This window comes from Engraulis encrasicolus, chromosome 14 (genome assembly GCF_034702125.1).
Source record: "Engraulis encrasicolus isolate BLACKSEA-1 chromosome 14, IST_EnEncr_1.0, whole genome shotgun sequence".
NCBI classification, from domain to species: Eukaryota; Metazoa; Chordata; class Actinopteri; order Clupeiformes; family Engraulidae; genus Engraulis; species Engraulis encrasicolus.
The window spans coordinates 36,926,427-36,952,836 of NC_085870.1; the positions used below are offsets into that span (position 1 = coordinate 36,926,427).

The window sequence follows — 26,410 nt, forward strand, 5'->3', positions numbered from 1 at the left end:
AGGGCAGAACAGAACTTTGAAAGGGCATATCACAATACTGCCTTCTTGCACCACGATACAGTATCGTGACTGCGGATCACAATTTCTCGATTTGATACATTATCATTACAGCCCTAATTCTATAAACACCTACTTAAGTGAAATTGCAAAAGTTCATTCACACTCTTCATGGATAGTAACCAGGTAATTACATAGTCCCAGTCCTGGCCAAACTAATAATTAAACAAAAAAAAATAAACGTCTTAGCTATCTTGTCTTTGTTTGCTTTCTTTTTTCCTCACAAATGTATGCACTTGGCCTGTTCCCACAGCTCCAGTTATCCTGAATGAGCTGAACTGGACCCAGGCACTGGAGAAGGTGTTTATGGAGAACAGCAGGGAGGACCCTTCCCTCCTCTGGCAAGCCTTTGGCAGCGCCACAGGTGTCACCAGATACTACCCAGGTGAGTGCACATAACTCATAACGTCATGATGTACATCTGTACATCCGATACGTCAGGTGTGTCTCCCTACCCAGGCACCACCCAGGTGTCCCCTTCTACAGGGACTACCTGGATATGCCCCCCTATTCAGGTACCAGCGAGGGCATGTCCACCTGACTCAGCCATCACGTTTATGTACATATATAAATTAGTAGTCTGATCCTGGGTGTGACCAAGTTGGTCTTATCCGGCTAATCTGGCTATCTCTTCAATTTCCAAACCACCTTGGAATGGGAACGCCAATGAAATCAGAGCATTTCCAACAGTGATTACGTGCATGTGTTCTGTCAGTCATTGGCTACACTGGTAGCTTAGCCAGAGCAGGGCCATTTGCCTTTTTCACCTGCCATGCCATGTTGCATTCCAAACAGCCAGAGTCAGAGGAAAGAGTGCTCTGATTGATTTAAGCAATATGACACGTGTGGGAGTGAGGTTGTTCTGGAATACCCTCACTGGTGTGATTCGCCGCAGGCACGAAGCCGCAGGCTGAGTGCCGTAGGTAATTACACCCGTGAGGGTATTCCAGAACAACCTCACGACCACGAGTGTTATATTGCTTTTATACAATAGCTCGTTTGCCAACACAATTAGTTCATTGACAGTAATGTCAAATTATGTTCATTATTTCATTTGATTGTTTATTTGCTTGTTCCTCCGCTCCACAGCGCTGCCTGCCAATTTGTAGACGTTGATCTGAACGTTCCCTGCAGTTGTGCAGCCGCTGAGAAAGGGCCCTGGCTGGGTCGGGTGAAACAGGTGGATTGCTGCTGCTGATCTAATTTTGCTGACGTTATTTGCTGATGGTCTCCAGTTTGGTGATGGTCTCCAAGTACATGGCTCCATCGCTTCCTGCTCTCCATAGAGGGGCGCCAATAGCTCACAAGAGAGCTCTCTGACCTACAAGAAAAAAACACATGCCATAGCGAGACATTAAACAAACAAACAAAATTAATTAATAAATAGGTGTGTAATGGGTGCCTAATCTAGATGATCTTGCGCTCACTGCCATGATCTCCCTTGCCGCGAGTCCGTCTGACAACTTCTGGATGGCCGTGGCTCTTAAGCTGTGATTGGTGTAGCACACCTTCGTGCCGGCATCCAAGCTCAAACGTGGGAGCATCTGGCTCAGTTGATTTATCCCAACTGGGACAGTGGTGTACCAAACCTCGTCTGTGGGAGATACATGCCGCCTAGGATGAAGGTAAAGCGCTTTCCCATCTGCCGGGATCTTCTGCAGGTATTTCGTGAGGGAGGCCACTGGGCAGATGGGATTAGGCCTACCGGGCTCCTCATACTAACCCCAACTCCGATGAAGTTGGGACGTTTGGTAAACAGTGAATAAAATCAAAATGCTATCATTTTCAAAACACTCAATCTATTCATTAGATGGAGAATAGGGAAAAGACAACATATTAAGTGTTAAAACCGAGAAAAAATATTGTTTTGGGGGACATATGTACTCATTTCTAATTTGAGAAATCCAACACGTCTCAAAAGAGTTGGGACGCAGACAATAAATGGCAGCAAATGTCGAGGAAGACTAAAAACAAAACAAAAGACAACACTTAACAGTTAAATACATTAACCGATGAGATGATTTTATATAAAAACAGTGTTAATTCCTATCTTGGACATGATTTCACCAGCTTAAATGGTGGGTGTATTCCTTGTCATGTTTTGCAATGTTTTCCTTTCTGTAGTGCTTACAGTGTGACAGGTCTTGACCAAAAACCCACAATTTTATCACATGCTGGTCCTTATGATGGAGCCAAACTGTTAAAACATAGTAGAGAATGCAATTTGACCTTACTATGTGGCAGTAATCGAAGATCTCCCTTCAAAATATAATGCATGAGTGGCTTTTCATGCTGTTTAAAACCCATTTATACCATTCAGCGCTGTATTTAACTCTACAGATGAGTGAGAACATCTTAACCAATGCACTACTGCACCCGCATGCCATCATGGAGGCTGACTTTTGAAGCTAGCACTGACACAAGTTGGATGGTCCATTTTCACTGTAGCACAGGATGTGCAATGCTCTATTATTGTCAAAAAGAATGGACTTTACAACTTCTGCTGACTTCTGTAAGCAAAGGACAGTTTCCCATGTCTTCTGGGTCTATTTCAAGTGAGCTCAGGTGCTTAGGAGAATGTTAAACCCCTGTGTCATTTTCATGCATTAAGTGTTCTTAATATGGTCAATTTTCAATAGCTCTAGCACTCCAGGAAATAGAGTGAGACTACAGCCAATATATATTTCATGATGTCATGAACCTATACAATGATTTTATTAACAAAAATATGTCTTATATACACTCAATCGTGGTAAATCAAAGGGAATTCAAAAATGTATGTAATAACTATGGTAATTATTCCCTTTGCATCTTTAATTCTGAGTGACTCAGCCTCTCTGTGATGATCTTATACCTGGACACCTATATTGTCCGTCAGTACAATTCATTTTGAAATGTTCTTCTTTGTTGTTTTATCTTATTTGGATGTTTACTAAATTTCACTGATCCCCGTCCCAACTCTTTTGAGACGTGTTGGATTTATCAAATTAGAAATGAGTACATATGTCCCCCAAAACAATATTTTTTCTCGGTTTTAACACTTAATATGTTGTCTTTACACTATTCTCCATCTAATGAATAGATTGAATGTTTTGGAAATGATAGCATTTTGATTTTATTCACTGTTTACCAAACGTCCCAACTTCATCGGAGTTGGGGTTTGTACATTGCTCCTCTGTTGTTCTCTCTGGTCCTCTCCATCGGATTTTTGTGATTTTTCGTTTCTTCATTAAACGTCATGGTGTAGTACTGGCAGCCATTTTCGTCTCTTGCCAGTGTAAATGAGTCAGGCTTCAGCTGCCTATTGCCCTCGCAGCCTCTTCGCCCGAAATGTAACTGGATATCAAACCACACCTTCTGTAATAAACTCTTAGGGTTGCTTGGCTGCAGGGCTGTGATGGTTTTCAGTATGAGAAGGTCTTCATTTGAGATGCATGGGTGATGTGTCGTTTTGTCTCTTCCAGCTCTCCTGATTTGTTTGAGGACACCTTTGAACACATTATTAGCCGCTGCGAACTCAGTGTCCAGCATTATATTACAAACCCCAACTCCGATGAAGTTGGGACGTTTGGTAAACAATGAATAAAATCAAAATGATATCATTTTCAAAACATTCAATCTATTCATTAGATGGAGAATAGTGAAAAGACAACATATTAAGTGTTAAAACTGAGAAAAAATATTGTTTTGGGGGACATATGTACTCATTTCTAATTTGATAAATCCAACACGTCTCAAAAGAGTTGGGACGGGGACAATAAATGACAGCAAATGTCGAGGAAGACTAAAAGCAAAACAAAAGACAACACTTAACAGTTAATAGCATAAACCGATGAGATGATTTTATATAAAAAACAGTGTTAATTCCTATCTTGGACATGATTTCACCAGCTTAAATGGTGGGTGTATTCCTTGTCATGTTTTGCAATGTTTTCCTTTCTGTAGTGCTTACAGTGTGACAGGTCTTGACCCAAAACCCACCATTTTATCACCTGCTGGTCCTTATGATGGAGCCAAACTGTTAAAACATAGTAGAGAATGCAATTTGACCTTACTATGTGGCAGTAATCGAAGATCTCCCTTCAAAATATAATGCATGAGTGGCTTTTCATGCTGTTTAAAACCCATTTATACCATTCAGCACTGTATTTAACACTTCAGATGAGTGAGAACATCTTAACCAATGCACTACTGCACCCGCATGCCATCATGGAGGCTGACCTTTGAAGCTAGCACTAACACAAGTTGGATGGTCCATTTTTACTGTAGCACAGGATGTGCAATGCTCTATTATTGTCAAAAAGAATGGACTTCTACAACTTCTGCTGACTTCTGTAAGCAAAGGACAGTTTCCCATGTCTTCTGGGTCTATTTCAAGTGAGCTCAGGTGCTTAGGAGAATGTTACATCCCTGTATCATTTTCATGCATTAAGCATTCTTAATATAGTAAATTTTCAATAGCTCTAGCACTCCAGGAATTAGAGTGAGACTACAGCCAATATATATTTCATGATGTCATGAACCTATACAATGATTTTATTAACAAAAATATGTCTTATATACACTCAATCGTAGTAAATCAAAGGGAATTCAAAAATGTATGTAATAACTATGGTAATTATTCCCTTTGCATCTTTAATTCTGAGTGACTCAGCCTCTCTGTGATGATCTTATACCTGGACACCTATATTGTCCGTTAGTACAATTCATTTTAAAATGTTCTTCTTTGTTGTTTTATCTTATTTGGATGTTTACTAAATTTCACTGATCCCCGTCCCAACTCTTTTGAGACGTGTTGGATTTATCAAATTAGAAATGAGTACATATGTCCCCCAAAACAATATTTTTTCTCGGTTTTAACACTTAATATGTTGTGTTTTCACTATTCTCCATCTAATGAATAGATTGAATGTTTTGAAAATGATAGCATTTTGATTTTATTCACTGTTTACCAAACGTCCCAACTTCATCGGAGTTGGGGTTTGTAATATTGCGGCTAAGGGGAGGCTCATTGAGATGGCGATTGAGCCCTGCCCGCAGCCCAGCATAGCTGCTAATGCCATACATGTCCCCTTTCACTGTTCTTATCGAACCATAAAATTCTCTAAGCATATGGCCCAATTCGGCCTTTGCTATTGTTTTGAGATCCGCTGTATACTTGCGCTCTTGCAGCCAACTCGTAAAGCACTTCACTACCCACGAAGTTTGTTTAACGGTATTCCCTTCGTGTCGGCTCTTGTCTATTGAGTCCAATTCTTGCGTTGTTAATTTGACAGCTCTTGTTGCAATGTTCGTTGTTACCTCCATGCTCATCATGTTGCCTAGCTGTTACACCATTTTCTCCATTGTACCTCATGAGGTAGATAGGCTATGTAGTTAAAAAAAAACTAAAAGTCTGTCAGCTGTGATAGTAAGGCAAGTGTACTGGTCTACTGCTTTCCCATAAGCTTCTTGTGTTGGAAGGAAACTAATTGATTTTCTATGATGACATGAATAAACATGAGGATACATAAGGGCAGGCCCACGGATGTGTGAACAAAAGTGCCCTTTTAGTGTATCCAGGTCACATTGAATTTCAAATGCAGAAGACTACAGCGAGGTCTGATCCATGCTGAAGAGTGATGCAGCGTGGCATTGACAGGATCATGGTATAAAAACGCTTAGGTATAAAACACGTTTTCAGTGTCTCTGGCTACAGCAGCTTGGTCAGACTAAACCAGACTAATTGTTATTAGATATTAGGTTACTATTTACTTAGCTGACCATCTAACCAAGCTCTACTACAATATGTCCACCTAAACAGGTACAAGAGCAGGTACCTGTTGTGAGTCAGTGGGCTGATGAATAATGAAAAGGCTCAGCCCCACAGTCATTTTGTAAAGGATGTCAGTCCTTTTGAAGCTACATGTTTTCAACCTTTTTTGGTGGTTTTGCTCCAGTTATTTTCTTCCTAGGATTATAAACTGATTTCCCGCCACTGTCCCAGGAGAGTATAACACAGAGTCAAGTATAAATTATTCACATGTGTATGCCCTGAATTATTCATGAAGATGTTTTCATTTCCATGTCTTCAAAGGGTCGAAGGAATGGCACAAATTTGGCTCACTCAGAAGATCAGTTTATGATGAATATCTCTGTCGCAAGGCATACAGACCCAATAAAAATGAGAGATTTCTTCATTAAGAGACCACTACTGCCCTACAAATGCAAAGTGCAGTAACTACATAATTTGTCAAAACTGAGTTTAGACTGGAAATGGTTTTCATTACTCCAACGGTACAGGTGTACCTTGTGACAAAGCCTAATTTGAGGTTGCTACAATATACAACATAATACCAAGGCCTTGAAGGCCTATTTGTCAGTTTCATGTTGGTGTAGTTACTGCACTTTGCCTTTGTAGAGCAGACTACTTTAATCGTCTCTGATTTTATTTCCAGTCCCAGTTATTTCCACTTGTAAGCTTTTTTACCATTGTATCCTCACTGTCTTTTAGTATCATATTGTAGATGTGTGTCACTCATGACATTGCTTCTGACCTTCGCAGCTACCCCATGGAGAGTGCCGGATAAGATTGACCTTTATGATGTCAGAAGGAGACCCTGGTGAGTGTGGCATATGTCGAGGAATCTGTAGGAGCGGGAAAGGATCTGCACACTGCTTGCAAAAGACTTAATTTATTGGGAGCAACGTTTCGATCATAGATCTTCTTCAGGCAAGAAGATCTATGATCGAAACGAAAACGAAAGTCTTTTGCAAGCAGTGTGCAGATCCTTTCCCGCTCCTACATGTGACAGTTTTTTTATCTGGCACCTGCTGATGCTTTTTTGCTGGATGTGCGCACTTTCCACTACACTAGATGTCGAGGAATCATCATGGCTGCTTTCTGATTGCAGTGCCAGTGCTCATAAAGCTAAAGCCTGTCACATGAAACAGAAAAGACAAGGTTAATGCTTTCGCTCATGCTGCTGGGGTGACTCATGAAACTGTGTGATTGACTGTAACACTGCATTATGTAATAAACACTGCATTACGTAATAACGTAATAAATGTTTACATAATGCAGTGTTATTACATAATGCGGTGTTACATTGATGTGTGTGAACTCTGGGCATGTGGAAACCATTATATTTAGTGTTTTTTTTGTCAATGTATTCCACCACTGAGTGCCAATGCTAAATTCAATTTCACTCCAGTAACTTACAAAGTGAAAAAAACTGGCCAATGCATCAGGCTAGTTGAATCTAGCTGCTGTCTGTGGTATGCAGTGTACTTCATGCAGACATAAAGCTTAAGCTCTATCAGACTCTTAATAGTCCTCCCAGTCTCCATGGTTGTAATTCAATTTGTCCTGTGTAAAGTATAGTACATGTTGTCAAACAGCTGTGGGACAATATTATCTGACATGACCTTCAATTACATCTCGTTCAATTTAGGTACATTCAAGGCGCCTCGTCTCCAAAGGACATGGTCATTCTGGTGGATGTGTGAGTATCTGTTACTGTAACAAATTTTTAAGAGATTTTATACCTTTATTTGATAGGACAGTGTGAGATGGTTACAGGAAGCAAGAGAGGGAGAGAGCAATGGGAAAGATCAGGAACCTGGGACCAGAATCAAACCCGGGTCCCCTGTGTAACAGTCAATGCCTTAACTGTCTGAACCAATACCAGGATCACTGCAGCTCTTTTAATTAATTTGGGTTGGTCAGGTCATTGTGCTAATGAACATAATGATGTGACTGGAAGCTTGAGTGCTTGGTTTGAAGACATTCTTCGTGCTTGCGTCTGGGATGCTTTGCTGTGTTGCTAATTAAAAATAAACTAGAATGTTGCTGTAATTATGACTACTATGATGATCACTATATGTGATTGGAGGCTTGAGAGCTCTGGTTTTCTGCCTGTGAAATGCTCACTGAAAAACTGCACTACACTGTTAAAACAATGCAACATGACAGACAGAACATATAACAAAATGACAGAAAATCTGAACTAATACATTACATTATTGACATTTAGGCTGTAACAAATGTGTAATAGAGGCCATGACGTAGCCCCTTAATGCACGCCGTACCTCCTGTGGCACGCTGTAATAGATATTGAAAGTTTACTTCTATAGTACTACACTACTATGACAGTGCACGGAGCCTTTAGTAATACATTACGACTTTGTCATTGCCATTTTGGTAACAGCTCATTTATAATGCCGTGTCTTAAAGGGATTTTACGAGTTATTTTTTTCTTATGAGTTATTTTTTTACCCCACACAGGAGTGAGAAGGGTGAAGAGAGCAGAGCGGCTGTCTCAGTCATGTTACTCGTGAACATGACAATTTTGTGATTTGAGGTTTACAGGCTTGGTTGTTAAGTGTCAACCCTCTAATGTATCCACAGGAGTGGCAGTGTGAGCGGGCTGACCCTGAAGCTCATCAAGGCATCCGTGATGGAGATGCTGGACACCCTGTCTGATGACGACTATGTCAATGTGGCCCGAGTGAGTATGCTGAGATAAAACTAAACAACACTGAACCACACTAAACAACTCTGAGCACTGTGTGGTGAAGGGGACAGTTGAGAAGGAGACATTTTCAGCTGCAAAACTTACTGTACTTTGGGGCAAAAGGCTGAACTGTTGAGTAGCATAGTTGCAATACCTTCTCTGGCCACCATCTTACACAGTGCACCATTAAGCTTTATTTAGGCTGTTTATAATAATAGTCCCTGATGCCTTGTCTGTCTTTCTGTCCAAATGCAGTTCAATGAGAAGGCTGAGCCGGTCGTGCCCTGCTTTGACCACCTGGTGCAGGCCAACGTGCGCAACAAGAAGATCTTCAAGGATGCCGTGCAGCAGATGCAGGCCAAGGGCACCACCGAGTACAAGTCCGGCTTCCACTTCGCCTTCGACCAGTTACTCAACGTGAGTCATCCGTCCTCGCCCTGGCATGCCACTGGGCTGCTGCTGCAGCTTTGCCCCACATAGACTAGAGTCTGTTCCAGAGTAGTGGTGTGAAGTTCGCGAACAAGCCGATTCTTTTGAACGGCTCCCAGAAGTGAACGATGGGAACTGGATCACACCTTGGGGAGCCACTCTACCGTTATTTCGTTCATACGACAAAATACGATTGTCTCTCTTAAAGAGTGTCAGAAATGATCTTAAGAAGCAGGAGGATAATCAGTTGTTGTTTGGACAAAATTACTGCGAGATGGAGTCAAAATATTACATCCTTAACACTGAATTAATAATTAAAAACAGAGCCAAAAGACTCTTTGAAAGGAACGAGCCGTTATGATTCGGATCCCATCAAAGACCCATAAATCTTATCTCTATTCTAGAGATCTGCCTCCCCTGCTTCCACACTGAATCAACGATTACTACAGAATTACCAATATTCTTGACTAACACACTTACTAACACATGATAAGGGCTGTGTCTGAAGGGAAATATTATTTCTCATGGCTTCATATATGCAGTACGTAGCCTGTACCAGAAAGCTGCCTTTTTTACATTAAGACGTAACTGACAAACTTAAATACATTATAGGGATTATATTTTATGGGAAACATCATTTCTAGTTGGGCTTAGTGCCACATAAATGTTCGCTGTAGATGGGATTTGCCTCTCCTCTCCTCCTCTTGCACTAGATTTATTACAGCCTTCTTTACTAACCTACAGTACAACTTACTGGCTTTAACAATTTTAAATACGGTTTGTGTCTTAAATTATGAAATTCTTGATGGGCTTTGCCTCACACACACTCTCTGTACCACAGGTTTACCTCTTGTGCTTTTCCACTGAAAAAGAGTTTTCATTCTGGGTCTCTCAGTGGAACTCGTTTTCCCTTTTACCCAGTGTTTAAATTGGCTTTTGGGAGATGGGGGAGCCCTTCACTCGCGGTCAAAATAGCTTAAAAAAAAAAAAAAAAGTTAAACATCGCCCCATCAGGCAAATACATGTATTCTATGAAGTTATTGCCCATAATTAATATCATACATAAATCAATCTATTACTCAGTTATGAGAAAAACAGAATGGTACCCTCATTCCCTCTTCACTATGTTGCTAAAAAATAGGAACAGTTAGACCAGTATCACACCTGATGCATTTATGTAGCCTACTTTTTAATATTCTCTCCTGTCAGTTGGCAACAGTATGCTATTGGACTGTCAGTACAGGGGCAAAACCGTTTTAATTCTGACCACCATCACTGCACCATCAAGCTACAAAGGTGTAGACCTAAGACTATTAAGAACTCATATTATTGATGTGAATAACAATTTGTTTTAAAATATCATATGATTGATTTTAATTCTCCTAATTTATTTCTTTAATTCTCTTAATAATGTCAAGGGTTTAGCATGCATTTATTAGCACAGTGCGTGAAAGTGTGCACTGTTACTAACAGTGCGTGAAAGTGTGCACTGTCACTTTAAATCAGGCGGAGTCTGCAGAGAATCTTCTCACTCGGACACGTCTTTTCTTTACAGATTGCCCCTTTGGCTGACTGATTATAATGGGCGTTCTTATTTCAGTAGTTTAGTTAGTGCAGCTATCTCCCTCCGTGCATATGTTTTAATTACACTTCAGTCGCATTAAGTGTTTTTTTGCAAAGCAATATCTGGCAAAAGGCGGCAATAGATTGCTGCAATTCTAGCGCGAGAGAGACGGTGCACTGCTCTACACGCACAGCTAGGATGGACACGCAGGAATCCCTGTCATTTGCTTACGGTCTAAAAACTTTTAATACGTTCCTGGCATGTTTAAGCCCACATAAAAGTAACCTGCAACCAAATGGCTACACATTCTGACAGAACAATGGACGGAAATCCCAAACTTGATGTTGATTTCCCCCCATTAACAAACTGCTGTTAAAGTAGGCAGACACCACGCTATTCTGCATGACTGTTTGGTTAACTTTGCCTGAAAGCCTGCCGATATCAAATTAAATGACAGCTTACCTCCGTTTTGTAAAAGGCATTGTATCTAGCCTACTAACTTTGCCCATTGAACATGAAGGCATGGAGGACAGGCTTGAAGTAATGACAACTCGAAGCGGAGTAGTTCTAGCTGTGAGAAAGAGCAAGCGCTCCGGACCGCTCAACTGTTGCAAAGTTGCAACTTTGCTACAAACTCAAATTGTGGTGTCTCGCAGCGCATGTGCAGAATGCAGATGCATAATAACTGAAATAATGCGGGAGTCCCTTAATCTTATTTTATGTTGCTATCATTATAAAACTTTCATAAAAATATGATATTTCAAGAAGAGGTGAAAATATATGAACTGTGATTACACTGAGGGTGGGGCGTGGGGCAGCAGGAGCGCAGCTCCGTTTGGCTGTCCCTCCGAGGTGAGGAGGTGGAGCTGCGCTCCGGAGGGCTCCGCCCCAATTTAAACCCTGCTTTTACCTTGCAGTCTCCCAATTTATCCCTCTCTCTCTCGCTCTCTCTCGCTGTCTCACATTCATTTACAGAAGACCCAGGTGCCTCGAGCGCACTGCAATAAGATCATCATGCTGTTTACAGACGGAGGAGAGGATCGCGCACAGGACATTTTTGAGCAGTACAACTGGCCTAACAAGACAGTAAGTGTCTGAATTGAAGTCACTTCTAAACCGCTAAAGCCTTGAGCTATATTAAATATTGCAGCATATCCGCAATGAAACTGCCTGGACCGTGTAGTCATGCTGGGAAGGAAACGCTCAGTATCCGCTGAGGGATGTTGCTCTCTAATTGGTGGTACAGCAGGATGTTCTATTGGCCTAATAAGATGACAAGTGTATAGTCAGACTCCTGGACATGCTAAGTTCAGAAAGTGGAAGACCTACCACACGTTTGCTCCAGACGCTTCAAAGAACTAGCTGATGTTTCAGTTGATCAGCTAGTATAAACCTCGTGAAATTGCCTGCAGAAAGAATACAAACAAGAACTTTAGCTGTTTCCATGCAGTTTGCCTGTCTCTGGCTATGTAAATATTGCAGCACTTTTGCCTAGTGTTGGAAAGGAAATACTTGGCTGTGAGGGAAACATCGCTCTCGAACATTCCCTCCTTTCATTAGTGCTACAGCAGGAACCTGTCTTAAGTTCCTGTGCTGTGGTTGTGTTTTTGCCTGTTTTAATTTTCTTTTTACCTGAAAATACTGTACTGGCTGTTCTTGAGCTACACCACAACGTACCTGTTTTCCAGGGTCGCTGCCAGAAATGTTGGACCCTATGAAAGATTCGAATTTTGGGGCCCCCTTAAGGGCCCCTATCAGTGCTTGGACCCTTAGAATCTTTACCACTTTTCCCCCCCTATAGAATAGAATAGAATAGAAATAGAATAGAAAGCCTTTATTGTCAGTATACAAAGTATACTGAGATTTTAGCTTCCCTACAAAGTGCACAGTCCTTTATAGATGAGCATTGTCCAGTAAGTGTGTGTTCATTGTTGTAACAGCTTTGGGGAACAAAGCCCCAGCGCCAGCCCCAATGCCCTAGCGGCCCCCATGCCTGTTTTTATGTACTATTTCACAATATACGGTACATGCTGTATATTTGTTGTTTTGTGTATCATCGGTATAGCCAAAAATGCTATCACTTTGTGTTTGGAGACTTGGCATCACATCAGCTGATGGAAACAAATTCCTCGTACAGGCGTCTTACAGTACAACTACATAGTGTTTGTGACATAACCTTGTTTCATTATATTGTTATATTATATCACAACTGTTTATAAGGTTTTATCACTATTTTGCACTTGCAGATGTTTGGTAGACAAGTTGTAATTTATTGCAATTATTTTAAAGATGTCCTCTCAACGTCATTTCATTAATATTGCTGTGTTTCCCATTGTTATTGAATGTGTTACGCATTGGTCCTGTTTTAAAAAAAGTTCTGGTCCTGAATGCTTTGTTTCAAGCCGTTTTTGCAAGCTAGTAAGGTGGCTTGTGGAGAAACGAGAGGGTCTTCCGGGTTTGCCGTATAAAACGGTCTCTGATTGGCTCCCTCCTCCTGCTCTGCGGATAGATCATCTAAAGTCAGAGTCGCCACTTCCCCGGGTGGTACTGCACTATAGGGGCGCCAACAAAGGCGTGCAGGCTGCATTCAGGGCTGTGCTCTTTAGACAGCGACCCCTAGGCGAGCTACAGGCATGGACCAACCAGAGTGGGACGGCTGTATGTATGAGGCTTTGTGCTCTGTGTGTATCTGAGAGAAGCATAAGGAAGACCACGCACTGATGAAGGCTTGATAGCCGAAACGCGTTTGCTTTTTGGACATGGTGGTAATATAAATAAATAATGAGACGCAGTTTGTGAGTGCGGATTTTTCTTCCTTAAGTTGATCCATTTTATCGCGCACCCAAAGACTTTCGTTTTTTCCAAGAAGTTGAGCACGTCCTTTGCCAACACTATCTGAGAGAAGCAACCAGCTGATAGCTAAGCTAAGCTAGGTTTCGGGCCACCAGGCGTTGCTGGTTTTGAAAACAAGCAGAAAAAAAATACTCAACATTTTTTTAGAAAAATGGGTTGACATAAACCTTTGTTGGCAACGCCTTCTTTCGATGTTACGCAACACAGAAAGGCTTTCGTGATTCGCTCGTTTCTCTGCATTGTTTATGTTAATTGGGAAACACCGGGAAATACAGCCAGCCGAGGTGACGCACCGCTATGAGAGCCTTGCATGTGAGTTAAACATGGGGTGACCTTCCGATTTTCAAAAGGAGTGAGTAAAACTGTGTTTTATCGGAAGTTGGCCTTTAACAAATTAATTGCGTTTTTTGTGTGTGTTAAGGTTCGGGTGTTCACATTCTCTGTGGGCCAGCACAATTATGACGTCACCCCACTTCAGTGGATTGCTTGTGCTAACAAAGGTAAGTGTATGTAGGTTTCCATATTAGTGAAGTATCCTAAAATAGAAAGCTTGTGCCAACAAAGGGAGAAGTGTTACAGTGTGAGGTAGTTTTTAGAGCAGTGATGCATCCTTAAATAGATGGAGGAGGGTGGAACGAGTTGCTGTCCTTCTACTGTCCACTTTGTCCTGTTTTTTAATGTGCCTCATTGTTTTTCTCTCTCTCTTTCTCTCTCTCTCTCTCTCTCTCTCTCTCTCTCTCTCTCTCTCTCTCTCTCTCTCTCTCTCTCTCTCTCTCTCTCTCTCTCTCTCTCTCTCTCTCTCTCTCTCTCTCTCTCTCCCCACAGGATACTATTTTGAGATCCGGTCCATCTGTGCCATAAGGATTAACACACAGGTCAGTGTCTCTGGTTCTTCAGCATGCTGCTGTTCACTGGGAGGCCAGCGTGTGTGAATGTTTATATTTGAATCAGTGATGGAACTGTCTTTTTGCCATGGGCCTCCTCAAGCTTTACTGTAGCCATTGCGTATGCAATATGTTTCTGTCTTGTCTGTCTCTGTTTCTGTTATGTTTCTGGTTTTATCTCCTAAATATCTCCTAAATATGATCTAGTCAGAGAACTGAATTGAGTGAATATTTAATATTTTCTATTCAGCATTTTCTCACAATGTTTGAAGATAAATGGTGTGTTGACAAGGGACTCTGGGCAGTTCATGATGATGGTAGACTTGTTTTCAAGTGGTGAAGTTGTGGTGAAGGAGAGGGTTCCTCCCTTCTTGCACTGCGTGCAAGTTGTCAATTTCTGCAGTGTAATGTACCCTTTTTAACTAGTGTCACGATTCAAAATAAATGGGTGTTAAAAATAAAAAAATGTATTCAGCATTTTCAAATGAATATTTGCATATTTTAAACGGGTATTCATATTTGTAGAGTGGGTGTCTTGGTCATGAATGTTTTTTTAAAATTTAGTAATAAAATGTGATGTTTGTGTTATCCTCCCACACATGCATCGTTTGCGTTGTGTCAATAATCCACTTGTCTCATCATTTCTCCTCCCTTTTCCACCATTTGTTTCGATTGATGTCTTCCTTTTCCTGTCCACAGACGTATATTTACCAAACTTCTCTTTCTGAGTAACAATATCAAGTCACGCCCACTCAGTAATGTGCAAATGCTTATTTGCTGTTGCATATCTTATATACTCGATGTGACTGAAATTGAAACATTTTGTGCCATTGCTTTCGTAGGAGTATCTGGACGTTCTTGGGAGGCCCATGGTGTTGGCTGGGAACATTGCCAAGCAAGTGCAGTGGACAAATGTCTATCAGGACGCACTGGTGAGAGAGGGGGCTCGCCTCACTCCGTTGTATTGAAAGCAGATTATGTAACCACAGCTTACCATAGATTTGCATTTGAGTGTGTTTTGTTTGCCTACGTCTTGGCCCACTGCTTGCTGTGTACGTATTGTATTGTATGCACATTATGTATTTGTGTTGTTGATGTGAGTGGAATAATGATAGATATGCAGAATGAAATGAGAGGGGTTTACAGTAATCCAGCAATGTCCATTCAGGGATATTGGGATTCTATTGTAGCAGCACAACAAAACAAAGCATGATGGTGGTATAGATAGATACAATAATATTGAATGGCTGGACAATGGAAACTGATATTCCAAACAGAATTGTCTGTGTGTGTGTGTGTGTGTGTGTGTGTGTGTGTGTGTGTGTGTGTGTGTGTGTGTGTGTGTGTGTGTGTGTGTGTGTGTGTGTGTGTGTGTGTGTGTGTGTGTGTGTGTGTGTGTGTGTGCGTGTGTGTGTGTGTGTGTGTGTGTGTGTGTGTGTGTGTGTGTGTGTGTGCGCGCGTGCGTGCGTGCGTGCGCGTGCGTGTGTGCGCGTGCGTGCGTGCGTGTGCGTATACATGCGTGCGTGTGTGTGCGTGTGCGTATGTGTGGGAGAGTGTGTGGGAGAGAGAGAGAGAGAGAGAGAGAGAGAGAGAGAGAGAGAGAGAGAGAGAGAGAGAGAGAGAGAGAGAGAGAGAGAGAGAGAGAGAGAGAGAGAGAGAGAGAGAGAGAGAGAGAGAGAGAGAGAGAGAGAGAGAGAGAGAGAGAGAGAGAGAGAGACGCTGAATGTCATGATGTGAGAGGTCTTGACCTGAGTGTTTTTTTATTTGCCCCTATGCATGTTATTGCTGTTTTACAGGGTTTAGGCCTGGTGGTGACTGGGACTCTGCCTGTCTTCAATATGACCGTGGAGGGAAACTCACGGGTACTGTCATAGTATATTAATCTATGTATTCTCTCATTGATTATCAGTGAAAGCATGATGTTAAATATTGTAAATACGCAATCAGATAGTTTTTTGGACAACAGAACAATGTTGTTACGTCAGTGTCAGTTGTTCAAGAAAATTATTAATCACTTTTTTGAAAAGCTGCCAGCTATCATGCAATACATGCAGTACGCCATAAAAAAGGATTTATTCAGTAAATAACTATCTTCAACTATGCTTCCTCTTTGTTGTTTCAGAACCAGCTGATACTGGGAGTGATGGGCATCGATGTACATCTGGATGAAATTAAGAAGCTCACACCTCGCTACAATGTGCGTATATAGTACCTTTGCTCAATGTGCCCATTTCCAGAATTCTTACCATTGAATTATTATTATTACCATTGATTGTCTCGCTTCAATGTGTGTTGCACACGCTCAGTCTTTTAAATTTTTTTAAAAGGTCAAATATGTCATTAAACACAGTAGAAAATAAAGTGAATGTACCTGTATACAATGTGTGCAGTAAATGTGCTACCATATATGCTGAAGTGAACACAGTAGCCAGACTAATCTATAAACCTCTCTTATCTCTGCTGTCTTTGTGGTTGAATTACTTCACTGGAATTTTTCATTAGGCTACTCAGTGTAATAGTAACAGGAATCAGTTATCTCAGTCTCAATTGTCTGTTCCTGCGCTCTGACTTTATCTCTGTCTTTGTCTGTTTGTCTGTCGTCTGTCTTTCTATCCCTTCTCTTTCTCTCTCTCTCTCTCTCTCTCTCTCTCTCTCTCTCTCTCTCTCTCTCTCTCTCTCTCTCTCTCTCCCTCGCTCTCTCTCTCTCTACAGCTTGGGGCTAATGGATATGTGTTTGCCATCGATTACAATGGCTACCTCCTCCTCCACCCCAACCTCCAGCCTAAGGTCTGAGAATAGCTATGAATTATTTTTACCCTCTCCTGTCTCTATCCAAGAATGCTTTTTGTCTCTAAGTCACTGTCAATGGTTCATGTTATCTGAGTAGCCATCTTGCTCCAAGTCTACCATTTTTTAAAAACCTATGTAAGTGTAAGCGCAATTTTCAGAAACAGAATTATGGTATTTAACAGATTATGGTAAGACAGAGCTTGCTCTCAAGAAATATTCTTAAGTGCATTGTGAATAACTTTATTTTCGTTTATACTTTCACCACAAGGCTGAAGACCTTCCTGAGCCAGTGACACTTGACTTTTTGGATGCAGAAGTGGAGGATGCCAAAAAGGAGGAGGTACCTGTTTCACAGATCCTAAACTAACCTAACTTTTTAAAATTAAGTTTCCCTTGAGTTCACACATTATTATATAAAATTTATTTAAATATTCTTTGTAAATTTTAAGTTTCCTTAAGGCCTGGGGATGGGGTGAATTTATTTTTTGCTGAAAAGTGTGAAAAATCCTGTAATGGATGCTAGAAATGTAGGGAACAACTTAGACTCTAGATTTTACAACAGCTCTTGTTTAATTGCACTACTGTACGTGAAGGTGCTTCCTTTTCTATGTGACAGGTAACAAGTACTGACCGTGTGCAATAGAATAATGAAAACATGTTTAAATTGATTTCACTTGAATTGTGAATTATAATGTGTTATCCTTGTGTGTACAAACAAGATCCGAAAGCAGATGATCGATGGCACAGGCGGAGAAATGACAATAAGGACGCTGATTAAATCCATAGACGAGGTGAGATTCTTGCTATTGAACAGGAACTAGTTGGTCCTATTTGGTCCTTTTTGGTCCCGTTTGGTAAGGACATTATGGCATTGACAGGTCTTATATTCTTTATTGGGGCTAATAGTTTCTGTCTGGCAATGTATTGTCTGCATGTATGCTGCTAGGGGGGGAAAAGTGTTATAGATTCTAAGGGCCCAAGCACTGACGGCACTGACATAAATGTTTCATGGGGCCCAAAATTTCTGGCGGCACCCCTGATCCTGCAGACCTGAAGTTAAATGAGAGAAAAATGTCAAAATTCTTTTTCCTTTTGACGCAGAAATACATTGATGAGGCTGTGCGAACATACACCTGGACTGACGTCAAAGACACAGACTATAGGTTGGTTTTCAAAGGTCAACGGAGATCAATTCTGGCATTACACTGAAGGTCATGTTGACGTGGCCTGGATCAGATGATTCATCCACAAAGAAATATATGTGGAAAAGCAGTGTTGTGAAATTGTGTGTGTGTGTGTGTGTGTGTGTGTGTGTGTGTGTGTGTGTGTGTGTGTGTGTGTGTGTGTGTGTGTGTGTGTGTGTGTGTGTGTGTGTGTGTGTGCACGCGCATGTGTTTGCATTTCATAGTTTTTTATTTATTCTCTTCCCATGGGTGTTTGCGCCCCCTGCAGTTTGGGTCTGGTACTGCCACCGTACAGTGAATACTACCTGCAGGCAGACCTGAGCGATGTGATTCTACAGCTGCAGTGTGAGTAGTTCATGACTCCACATTGTCTCTATGCCACAAAATAGACATTCATCTGACTCTTGCCACAGTGTCTGTGCCCTACCTCAGACTGCACACACACATACACACGCACACATGGGCACGCACGCTCGTTCACTTGCTGGCTCACTCACACAAACACAACTTAGTGTCTAAAAAAAGGCAGGACGCCAAGGCACTCTTCTAAGATAAAACCGCTTTATTATAAAGGCTAGTTCATGTTAGAACTTAAATAATTAAAAATGCTGCTACCGCCAACATGTTTCGGCCGCTACAGGGCCTTCATCAGGACACAAGGTGAATCAACTTAGTGTCTGTCTGCCCCTCAGGCCGCCATGCACACACACATTTTAGTTCATTTGTGGCCACATGAAAATATCCACTCATGCGCACGCGCACACACACACACACACACACACACACACACACACGCACACACACGCACACACACGCACACACACACAGACACACACACACACAGACACACACACACACTGCTGTTATCTTGTGGCAGTGCTGTAGTCGTTCTTTAGCAAAGCAAAAGCTGGGTATTTGACTGCGTTTTCTATTCTTATGCTCATTGTGCAAAAATATAAGCCTTCGTGTCCCATGAGAGGCTGTATTTAAAACTCTGTGTGGTACTCTGCATGGATGGGCTAAAGCTGAATTTAGCCTGAAGCATCTTCTGTTCTTTTGTTTTTCCTTCGGAACAGAGGAATAGATACACAAGCTTACGTCTCCTGGGATGTTGTGTAATTACTTACATCTTAAGATATGCATGTTTTTTAGCAGCATCTTACATACGAGGTACATTGAATGTACTGGACGTACAGTATTTGTTAATATCTTTATTATTACTGTGAGACATACAGTAGCCTACTGTGCACTGTGTGTGTTTTTTTGAGGGAAGTTGGGTCACTGTCCCTTATTTGCCGGACCGCCGCTATATGTTTTTGTCATAGATGGGCATTCCACATCGAGTGAACACATTTCAAGTTTATTGGCTTATATCTTTACTGTTTGAAGTACACTTTGGACCCTCACTCTAATCTATTTTTGTCTTTGTTTATCTCTGTAGATTTGCAGTCTTTGCTGCCAAACTCGTTTGAGTCGGGCGGGCATATTTTCCTGGCACCAAGGTACAATGGGCCTGCCTAATGTGTACATTCAGACATGTGTAGAGCAGTTAGCCTGTGTGTGTGTGTGTGTGTGTGTGTGTGTGTGTGTGTGTGTGTGTGTGTGTGTGTGTGTGTGTGTGTGTGTGTGTGTGTGTGTGTGTGTGTGTGTGTGTGTGTGTGTGTGTGTGTGTGTGTGTGTGTGTGTGTGTGTGTGTACGTGTGTGCGTGTGTGTGAACATAATTGTTTATGTGTGGGCACTGTTACGTGTGTGGTTGTGCACTTACATATGTGTGTGCCATGTGTGTGTGTGAGAGAGCTAGAGCATACTACATCTGTGAAGTGGAGTTCATTTTTCATTGTGTCACACACACGCTACCCACCCCTCCTGTTTCGTCTCCCCAGAGAGTACTGCCAGAGTCTCCCCATCGCTGAGAACAACACGCAGTTCCTGGCTGACTTCATCTCCTTTGTGGTGAATCTCAGACCTGATTCGGAGGACTGTGAGTCCCTCTCCACCCTTAATTAAAACCAAATTGTATTCATAGCATGTATTTTTCTATCGTATCTTGTAAATATACCTCAAAAGTGTTGCACTGATCTATGAGATGGGTTCAGTCTCATTGTGCTGTATGTATGTTGGCATTGCACATGTATATTGCGATCATTTAAAGACATTAACTGTATTGAATGGAGCTGCAATCATATCTCATATGCAATCATATATCATAAACTGAACTTGACAACCAAAAAGATCTTGTATAAAATCAAGCTTTGAGGCCCAAATGTGTCTGTGTGAATGTTTAGGTAATCAAGACCTGATCCACAATCTCCTTCTGGACTCTGAGATCTTGTATCAGTTGGCTACGAGAGTGTGGAAGAGCAAAGATCTCAATACGTAAGGGGCAAACTCTTGTTATTAAAAATATCAGAATACTTCATAATCTTGTCATGCATCCAGCATTCTTGATGGACTCTTATGTGCAACAACTTCTTTTTTGTAGGTATGGTTTCCTGGCATTGTTTGCAGCTACTGATAGTGGGATAACGCGCATCTACCCTAAAATGTAAGATTTTCTCATTCAGCATCACTCAGATACAGTAGCAGTGTCATTTAGATATTTTGTGTAGTATTTAAATTCATTCAATTATCTCAGGGATATTGTTTGGCCTGTGGAATAGCAAGCATCTACCCTAGCAAGCACCTACCCTAAGATGTAAAATTATCTTCGTATCACTGAAACGAGTTTGGTTTCATTAAACTACATCTGTGCTAGGGCTGGCCTAAAGGCTGTCTGGGGTGGGGTCGGTCGAAGCCAAAAATGTCTGGGTTGTTTTCTGGCCTCTGTCCAGCCCTGATGTGCCTTGTCCTGTATGTTATACAACATTGAAATATTTGTATTGGTAATTACCAGACACTGCTTTGGTTTCTGGATTTTCCTCTTCTTCTTTCTCTTCTTCACCTGCTGCTCTACTGCATAATCTCTTCCTAAGCAAATGTATTTATACATATAAAGCATACGAAGCATTGCCGACTGCTGTTTTCAGGAAGTGTTCACCTTTTGGTGATAAGTCCCTATTTGTTTTTCTTCCTTCCTTCCAGTGCGGCTGACTCCTGGGAAGAGGACCCAGAGCCCTTCAACACCAACTTCTACAGACGCAGCCTGGACAACAAAGGCTACATGTTCAAGGCTCCCTCCCGCGCCTGTAAGTCACAGTAGTCTGAGCATCTGAGAAGAAGAAGTCCATTTGGTTACAGCTTGCTGATGAATGAATGAATGAATGAATGAATGAATGAATGAATGAATGAATGAATGAATGAATGAATGAATGAATGAATGAATGAATTTATTTAGTCTATTAGATGAAAATACATTGTATAGTAACAGTAACCATACATTAAAAGGAATACATACACAGGGATGTACACAAGAGTCCCAATACTTACGTATTTCCATTGTGGTCCCTTATGTGGTTATAAGGTATAGGGTCCTGGTCCTGATAAATGGCAATCATCCACGGCTCTATCTCTGAAAAGACTCATTCAGTGCATTGATTCCCATTAAAAAAGATTCTCATTCTCAATCCATGTCATGTTTCCTAAAGAGTTGTAAGCTGTACTAAGAGTTGACGTTTAAAGCAAATAGAGTTCTTACCTATACATCAAAGAGAAACTGATGAAGCTTCACACTTAAGGAATGAAGCCTCCTTTCACACTCCCAGTGTCTTACGCTGCTGAAACCCAAGCCCAAGCCCAGTGTCTTACGATTTGGGTTAGTGTGAGCACGCCACAGCTCATTAACCCACTAGCACAGTGCTCTGATGTTCAAACAGCAGCATGTCAAGACATCGACTGCCATTGACATAGTTTGATGGGCTGGAACTGTGTCTGTCTTTGTGGCGACTCTCGAGAGCAAGCTCAGTTTGAGCTGTGAAATATCACCCACCAAGCTAATCCATTTGTTTTTAAACACATTTGGTGCCAGCTAGGGTAACTACAGTGGACATACAGTACTCAAAACACAAGCCAAAGACTAGAAAACAGGAGTCAAGGTTAGAGCATGGTAGTTAATCGAAACATTAATTGAAGTGAAAATCGTCGTCATAACTGGAAACCATAATATGAAGCTTAACAGTTAAGGAATGAAGCCTCCTTTCACACTCCCAGGAGAAGCCCAGTGTCTCACGCTGCTGAAGTCTTTGGGTTAGTCTGAGCACGCTACGGCTCATTAACCCACTAGCACAGTGCTCTGATGTTCAAACAGCAGCATGTCAACACATCGACTGCCCACAGTTACGCGTATCTTAGGTAAAACTACTCTGCATGTGTCCTCCTCAGCCATGGATGACCCTCTGAACTCTGAGAACGGCACAGTGGGGATCCTGGTCAGCACAGCTGTGGAGATCACCGTTGGGGCCAAATCTATGAAACCTGCAGGTGGGTGGTGTGACAAGAACCTGTCAAATAGAACAGGGTCTCTCTCTCTCTCTCTGTTTGTGTGCGTGTGTGCGTGTGTGTGCGTGTGTGTGCGTGTGTGTGCGTGTGTGTGTGTGTGTGTGTGTGTGTGTGTGTGTGTGTGTGTGTGTGTGTGTGTGTGTGTGTGTGTGTGTGCGTGCGTGCGTGCGTGCGCGCGCGTGCGTGTGTGTGTAATGTGTGCACCCATTGTAACAGTATCGGCCTTGTCCCTAAGGTTACTAACTGTGTGTAATACCAGTTGTTAATGTTCCTAGTAATGCCAATACAATTCATTTCACTGCACCTGGGTAGAAATGGTTTAGTTAGTAGAAATTGGATTGTTCTTATTTGTGTGAAGTGAGTTTATTGACCAAGTGTTTTGTCCTGTGCTCACAGTGTCTGTTTCCTATTTCCACAGTGTTCAGTGTAGTTGGTTGTTCTAGCAATCATTATTTGATTTAGTTAAGTTAAATCATGTTTACTGTTGAATCCAGACCTCACACTTGTGCTAAAGAATAGAGAAAAGAGAAGACAAACTATATTGTGTGATATACAGTATGTAATTGACTACTATCACCAAAGGCAGATGAGAATAAAGCTGTTTTAAATTTACTTTTAGAACAAGATACTGTTGGGGCTGTTCTAATTTGGACAGGAAGTTGATTACAGCATTTTGCAGCATAATGACTAAATGCAATTTCACCCTGTTTAGCACTGATCCTAGGCACAACCAGTGGAGGAATCTCTGAAGACCTAAGGCATCTATTAGGATGATATTGGTCAAGCATATTTACAATATATTTAGGGCCTAAGCCATTCAGTGACTTATAAACTATCAGAAGAGTTTTAAACTCAATTCTAAATCTCACTGGAAGCCAGTGCAATGACCTAAGTACTGGAGTGATGTGGTCTTTTTTCTTTGTTTTAGTCAGGATTCTTGCTGCAGCATTTTGGATTAGTTAACTGTAAGAACTAAACTATATACCTGTGCATTAACTCTCCATTTACTATACATACGCACATAACATTTGAGTTCATAACTTTAATATATATATTTCTGATGGTTTATGTGGAACTGGATCACAATATATAAAGCTAAATCCCAATTCAGATGCAGCAATATGCACAGTAAAATACAGTATTAAATCAACACTCCGAGAGTTGATTTTAACATCCTCTAGAGCAGGGATGTCAAACTCAGGCCCGGGGGCCAAATTTGGCCCGTGGAACCATTTTATTTGGCCCGCGAGATCATTTCAAATGTGTATTACAGTTGGCCCACATACACCATTAATGTACTGTATAGCGTAACACAACTTGAACATGGAATTTGCTGTGTCACAGGATGTGCAGATACATTTTAACTGACAAATATGATGGGAAAGACTGTATGCACAATTTAACTACGAGTATGAAGTGCATTCATGCACAATTTTAGTCCATTTGTAAAAAATAATTGTTGAGTTCGGCCCGCGACTTCGTTCCAGATTTTGATTTTGGCCCTTAGTCAATTTGAGTTTGACATCCCTGCTCTAGAGTGTATTTAGTCCCAGAGGTCTCTCTAAGTGTTTAATTAACACTGCATTTTTTACCGTGTAGTTTATAAAATAGCTAGATTTCTGTAGGTGTATTAATTTACTCATGCCATTTTTTATGTATGTGTCATCTCCTCTACAGTGGTGGGCGTAAAGCTGGACTTGGAGGCCTGGGTCGACAAGTTCAAGATTTTGGCCAGCAACGTCTCCGACAGCCGCCAAGGCTCTCACAAGGTAAGCTAAACAAACACAGCATCTGCACATCCTTCCGGCACATCATGTAGAGGATATACTTTATGCATAACCTACATGTACGTTCAAAGGGCTTTTTCAAAGTAAAGTAACATGCTTTTCTGCTAAATACATTTTTTAATGTACACAAATTTTGCACATGATCTACTCTGTCCCCATAGCACATCCTACGTTAAAAGTAACAGATATTTAGGCAGAATTTGAGATCCACTGATTACCCTAAGGACGTGGGCTCCTGGTGTACATCTGGGGTTTGACATTGATGTTCGATTTTGTTTGTTTGTGTTTGATTTTGTGCAGTGTGGGCCTTCCAGAAGCTGTGAGATGGACTGTGAAGTTAACAGCGATGTAAGATCCATCATTTTCATGTTTATATACACATTGCACATACAAGGATAAATAAAAAAATACACTGGCAGATTTCCTAGCTTTATAACTGTGAATAATAGAGGTTAATAGCAGGCCATCTGGTAGCAGAACTGCAGGTGTTATTTTACCATAAATCTAATACAATCTGATAAATTGATTTATATGTTGAACTAATAGCTTGAGAGTTGCTTCCAGATCCAGAGACCTTACTTCCACATCTGAAGCTCATTTGAATGATCCCCCCGGGGATCAATAAAGTTACTCTACTCTACTCTTCTAGATACATCCATAAAAAATAAAATCATGTTAATATAGAAATATACAGAAAAGAGCTCCCTTAGCAGCGATACCTTATTTGTACATAATCTGCACAAAGCTACTGTATTGCACACCTTATTTACTCTCAACTACAACTTACCATACTTTCACTAACTAGACAGCATATGAGATGTAAATACTGCTTTTAAACTGTACTGCACTACATGATTTAATATCATATTGCACTTCTGATGTGTGCACTTCTGATTAGAAGCGAAACTGCATTTTGTTGCCTTGTATTCATTCAAGAGTATTGCCAATGAAGTGTGATCTGCTCTAATCTTCAGTGATGATAACAGTGCCTGTTGTTGTCTTCAGGATCTTCTCTGCTACCTAATTGATGACGGGGGCTTCCTGGTCATGTCCAACCAGAGGGAGCACTGGAAAAAGGCTAGTTGTCCCCCATGATGAAATATATTGACATAGGCCTACTTGTTAATACTAAAAAGTCCAGCATTTGTTGATCAAAACATGATGTATTAACCTCCTCTCGCCACATGAACGGGTTCCACCTTGCTCCTCAAACATTCATCTGGAACTTTGCTATTTGCTTAGGTCTGTGAAGGTGTGGTTTTATAAAGAAATCCTTGTGCTTGATAAACCACTCACAGATTCGAAAACACAGTTGAAATGACAGATTCAATGTTGACGAGCAAGTCCATGTGTGCGGCCGCATTTCACTTATTTTTGCATTCTCCACTACATTTACACTTTAACTCCGCCTCATCTTTGAAAATCCTACAATCCTGATTAGTAAGGCTGCATGGAGGTTTGGGCTCCAGTATAAATTTAAAATGTAAAATTATGCAATCAAACTTGAAAGAATGCTCTCCGTAGTAACAGTGCAAACACAGCTGGACCAGTAACTCTTGACTCCTGTGACGTTTCCTCTCCTCCCTCGTACTTCAGGTGGGGCTGTTTTTCGGTGACGTGGATCCCAACCTGATGCACGCCCTCTTCGAGAACTCCATCTTCTCCCGCCACCAGACCTACCAGTTCCACTCCGCCTGTGAGCCCACCTCCACCAGCCACACCGGAGCAGCGCACAGGAGCATATTTGTGGTGAGACACCTCTCACAAGCAGACTAAGAAAAAAAAACAAGCACACACCCATCTAAATGTGCTAAATAAAATAAACAGTGAAAAACGAAAATAAAGTATGCGAAACCAGGGCTCCCGTTATTGCTTTTAGTCATTATTGACAAACAGTAACAGGAACCTTGGTGTTATGGGCTTTATTTTTCT

General features: G+C 41.3%; 1 protein-coding gene across 1 annotated transcript in view; it reads left to right on the top strand.

Moving 5' to 3' along the window:
• The window catches only part of LOC134462564 (voltage-dependent calcium channel subunit alpha-2/delta-2-like), a 60,112-nt gene that overhangs the window by 25,544 nt on the left and 8,158 nt on the right, over positions 1 to 26,410 (top strand). Inside the window, exons 7-32 of the mRNA XM_063215653.1 lie at positions 311 to 442; positions 6,602 to 6,659; positions 7,491 to 7,541; positions 8,447 to 8,546; positions 8,808 to 8,969; positions 11,521 to 11,631; positions 13,820 to 13,898; positions 14,224 to 14,273; positions 15,125 to 15,214; positions 16,079 to 16,144; positions 16,405 to 16,479; positions 16,995 to 17,069; positions 17,341 to 17,412; positions 17,792 to 17,863; positions 18,174 to 18,235; positions 18,525 to 18,601; positions 19,698 to 19,758; positions 20,141 to 20,238; positions 20,543 to 20,633; positions 20,740 to 20,802; positions 21,339 to 21,442; positions 22,575 to 22,673; positions 24,369 to 24,460; positions 24,779 to 24,826; positions 25,484 to 25,555; positions 26,075 to 26,227. Of these exons, the coding sequence (XP_063071723.1) occupies positions 311 to 442; positions 6,602 to 6,659; positions 7,491 to 7,541; positions 8,447 to 8,546; positions 8,808 to 8,969; positions 11,521 to 11,631; positions 13,820 to 13,898; positions 14,224 to 14,273; positions 15,125 to 15,214; positions 16,079 to 16,144; positions 16,405 to 16,479; positions 16,995 to 17,069; positions 17,341 to 17,412; positions 17,792 to 17,863; positions 18,174 to 18,235; positions 18,525 to 18,601; positions 19,698 to 19,758; positions 20,141 to 20,238; positions 20,543 to 20,633; positions 20,740 to 20,802; positions 21,339 to 21,442; positions 22,575 to 22,673; positions 24,369 to 24,460; positions 24,779 to 24,826; positions 25,484 to 25,555; positions 26,075 to 26,227 (2,213 nt within the window). The remainder of the gene's footprint in view (positions 1 to 310; positions 443 to 6,601; positions 6,660 to 7,490; positions 7,542 to 8,446; positions 8,547 to 8,807; positions 8,970 to 11,520; positions 11,632 to 13,819; positions 13,899 to 14,223; positions 14,274 to 15,124; positions 15,215 to 16,078; positions 16,145 to 16,404; positions 16,480 to 16,994; positions 17,070 to 17,340; positions 17,413 to 17,791; positions 17,864 to 18,173; positions 18,236 to 18,524; positions 18,602 to 19,697; positions 19,759 to 20,140; positions 20,239 to 20,542; positions 20,634 to 20,739; positions 20,803 to 21,338; positions 21,443 to 22,574; positions 22,674 to 24,368; positions 24,461 to 24,778; positions 24,827 to 25,483; positions 25,556 to 26,074; positions 26,228 to 26,410) is intronic.